General features: G+C 40.1%; 1 protein-coding gene across 1 annotated transcript; it reads left to right on the top strand.

Moving 5' to 3' along the window:
• Positions 1–330: 330 nt before the first annotated feature.
• On the top strand, positions 331–3461 carry LOC111367001 (RNA-dependent RNA polymerase 2; the record flags this gene model as incomplete). Its single annotated transcript, XM_022987678.1, has 3 exons — positions 331–2249; positions 2361–2511; positions 2598–3461. Coding segments are annotated over 3 exons (2850 nt in total), but the record flags the coding sequence as incomplete, so codon positions are not given.
• Between the last annotated feature and the right edge of the window lie 122 nt (positions 3462–3583).

The following is a 3583-nucleotide window of genomic DNA, read 5'->3' as shown; positions in this document are numbered from 1 at the left end:
GAGGGCAAAATGTGCAACTGTTTTCTAAATGCACGCCGTAATAAAGAATTTTTATGAGCTGGGCAGACCAATTCTCCATTGTCTTATTTTGCATTCATCCCTGTTTATATTCATACTGAATTTGTGGAAGAAGTTGTAGAAAGTTATTAACATGGTGCGATTTCTTCATATTGGTGCTTTGCTTCTTTTGCTTAAACTGATCAATGCTTCCCTTTTATTTTCGATTGAAATGTTGTCATCTTTATTTTCATATTTATTGTTTGTAAATTGGTCCTCGGTTGTTGAGAAAAAAATACATAGAATTTAACTCCTGCTTCCTTATAATACTCTTTACTTAATATTCAGCTCAAATATGCACCTAAAGTATACAAAAAGGTTTCTGGACCAGATGTTGCTTCAAAATTCCGTACTGACAGATATCATATCTGCAAGGAAGACTTTGACTTTCTTTGGGTTCGAACAACTGATTTTTCCAGTGTGAAGTCAATTGGATACTTGTCATCGCTTTGTTGGAAAATCCAACAAGGATCATCAAATGTAGATATATATACCAGTCTGCCATATTATAAGAAAGATGTGACGGAACTATCTCTGATAGAAGGCAAAAAGTTCCATTCGGCTTCTAATTTGGTTCCACTCGTGACAAATCACTTGGATTTCAAATTAGGATATGAGGTCCTTTTCCAGCTTAACTCACTTGTACATACTCATAAGTTGAGCCTTGCTGCAGTTGATACTGATCTGTATCAGCTCCTCAGTGGAATAGATATTGACACTGCAGTGCTTGTTCTTCAGAAAATGCACAAGTTGGAGTCGACTTGTTTTGAACCGGTGTCATTTATCAAATCTCATTTGCATGTAGTCAATAGGGATGGCAAGAATCTTGCTTCAGCAGCTTATAACAGATTAATAAATCATAATGTGATGAGTTGTCATAGAGTCCTTGTAACTCCATCAAAGATCTATTGCTCGGGTCCTGAACTTGAAACTTCCAACTACATTGTTAAGAACTTTGCTTCATATGCCTCAGACTTTGTGAGGGTCACTTTTGTTGATGAAGATTGGGGTCGGATTTCTGTCGGTGCTCTTTCTACAAGCATTAAGCGAGGCATTTTTGCAAGGCCTCATAGAACGGATGTATATGATAGGATTTTATCTGTCCTCCGAGATGGGATTGTTATCGGAGAGAAAAGGTTTGAATTTCTGGCATTTTCTGCTAGTCAGCTCCGTTCAAATTCGGTTTGGATGTTTGCTTCAAATGAACATGTGAAAGCACAAGATATCAGAGAGTGGATGGGTTGCTTTAGCAAGATTCGTAGTGTATCGAAATGTGCAGCAAGAATGGGTCAGTTGTTCAGTTCCTCTATGCAAACTATAAAAGTCCAGCCTCAAAATGTCAAGGTTATTCCTGACATTGAAGTGATTTCGGATGGTGTGGGATATTGCTTTTCCGATGGGATTGGAAAGATCTCCTTCGCTTTTGCAAGGGAAGTTTCACGGAAGTTGGGTTTGAGTCATATTCCGTCAGCATTTCAAATACGTTATGGTGGCTATAAAGGGGTAATAGTCATTGATCGCCGTTCATACGATAAGTTAGCACTACGCAGTAGCATGCTTAAATTTGAATCTAAGAACTGGATGCTCAACGTCACTAAATGGAGCGATTCGATGCCGTGCTACTTGAACAGGGAGATTATTATTCTGTTATCAACCTTGGGGACACAGGATGACGCATTTTTGGCATTGCTTGAAGAACAGCTTCAACTTCTGCGCCAAATGCTGACAAATAGAGAGGCAGCATTGAAGGTTTTGGAGAGCATGGGTGGAATCGACGGAAAGGGTGTTTTAGCAAGGATGTTGCGTCAAGGTTATGAACCAAACAAGGAGCCTTATCTCTTGACCATGCTTCAATCACTTTACGAAAACCAGCTTTCTGATCTAAGAAGTAGGTCTCGTGTTTTTGTCCCAAAAGGTAGGGTATTAGTAGGATGCTTGGACGAAACGGGAATTTTGGAATACGGCCAGGTTTTCGTACGAATAACCATGAATAAGTCAGAGCTACAGTGTGGTGAACAGACATTTTTTCATAAGGTTGATGATACTACATCCATTCTTAAAGGCAAGGTGGTGGTTACCAAAAATCCGTGTCTCCATCCGGGCGATGTCAGAGTACTTGAAGCTGTCTATGACGAGAAATTAGATGGGATGGGACTCGTGGATTGTCTTGTTTTCCCGCAGAAAGGAGAAAGGTACATTCTTCATGTTGCACTTAATTTAGCTTTTTTTCCCTCTTTTTTCTGAAAATCAATCGCATCATTATTTTGACTGTTTCAATTTAAAACGGAATTGTTATATTGCAGGCCTCATCCGAACGAATGCTCTGGTGGTGATCTTGATGGTGATCAATATTTCATAAGTTGGGATGAAAATCTCATCCCGGCTCGAACTGTGGAACCCATGGACTACACTGGTCGACGGCCACGAATAATGGATCATGATGTGACATTAGAGGTAACTAAAAACTGCTTCTTCGGCCGGTATCGATATGAATATTTGTCTGTAATGAACTTTTTCTTATTCTTTTAATTGGTATACAGGAAATTCATAAGTTCTTTGTTGATTACATGGTTGGCGATACGCTGGGGGCCATCTCTACAGCGCATCTGGTCCATGCAGACCGTGAACCAGAGAAAGCTCTGAGTTCAAAATGTCTAGAGTTAGCAGCCCTTCAGTCTATGGCGGTCGACTTTGCCAAATCCGGAGCTCCAGCCGAGATGCCAAGGTCTTTGAAGCCGAGAGAATTCCCGGATTTCATGGAAAGGTGGGAAAAGCCCATGTACATCTCTCAAGGTGCACTCGGCAAGCTTTACCGTGCCACCATCGAGTCCCACCATCACATCAACACAAACTCCGACTGCTCGAGTGTAATCTCGATGGACATGTTCGATCAGGATCTCATCGTAGATGGCTATGAAGCCTTCCTGGAAACTGCTGAAAGCCACAAAGAGCAGTACTTGGACAAAATGACCACACTGCTGAACTTTTACGAAGCGAAGAACGAAGTCGAGATATTGACAGGCAATTTGCGTAACAAGTCGATGTACTTGAAGCATGATAATAGGAGATTCGGGGAGGTTAAAGATCGTATTTTGGGGTCGGCCAAGAGTCTACAAAAAGAGGCCAAGGGGTGGTTTGAGAGCAGCTGCAATGAGAATGATCAACAGAAATTGGCATCAGCATGGTATTTTGTGACCTATCATCCAACTTATTCTCATGGCAGTGCAAATTGCTTGGGCTTTCCTTGGGTTGTAGGTAATATTTTGCTTGAAATTAAGTCAATTAAAAGCAACAAACTTGATGAAAATCCCTTGTTGTAACATTTATCTGATTTTGTAGCAATGTTTCAATTGGACGAGACTGTAACATCTTTTTCTCATCTAGTAAACTTGCAGATTCTGATATGCTTGCATTTATATTTTATGGTAATTACATATAAACAATCTTGTTCGAGTTGAGGGATATCCGTGCATATTTGACAAAACTTAAATTATTCTCTTGTTAGATCCCTTTTTTTAAATACAAT

The sequence above is a fragment of the Olea europaea genome, chromosome 18, assembly GCF_002742605.1.
Source record: "Olea europaea var. sylvestris chromosome 18, O_europaea_v1, whole genome shotgun sequence".
NCBI lineage: Eukaryota > Viridiplantae > Streptophyta > Magnoliopsida > Lamiales > Oleaceae > Olea > Olea europaea.
The sequence above is the reverse complement of the archived record's forward strand: the minus strand, read 5'-3'. Positions and strand labels throughout refer to the sequence as shown.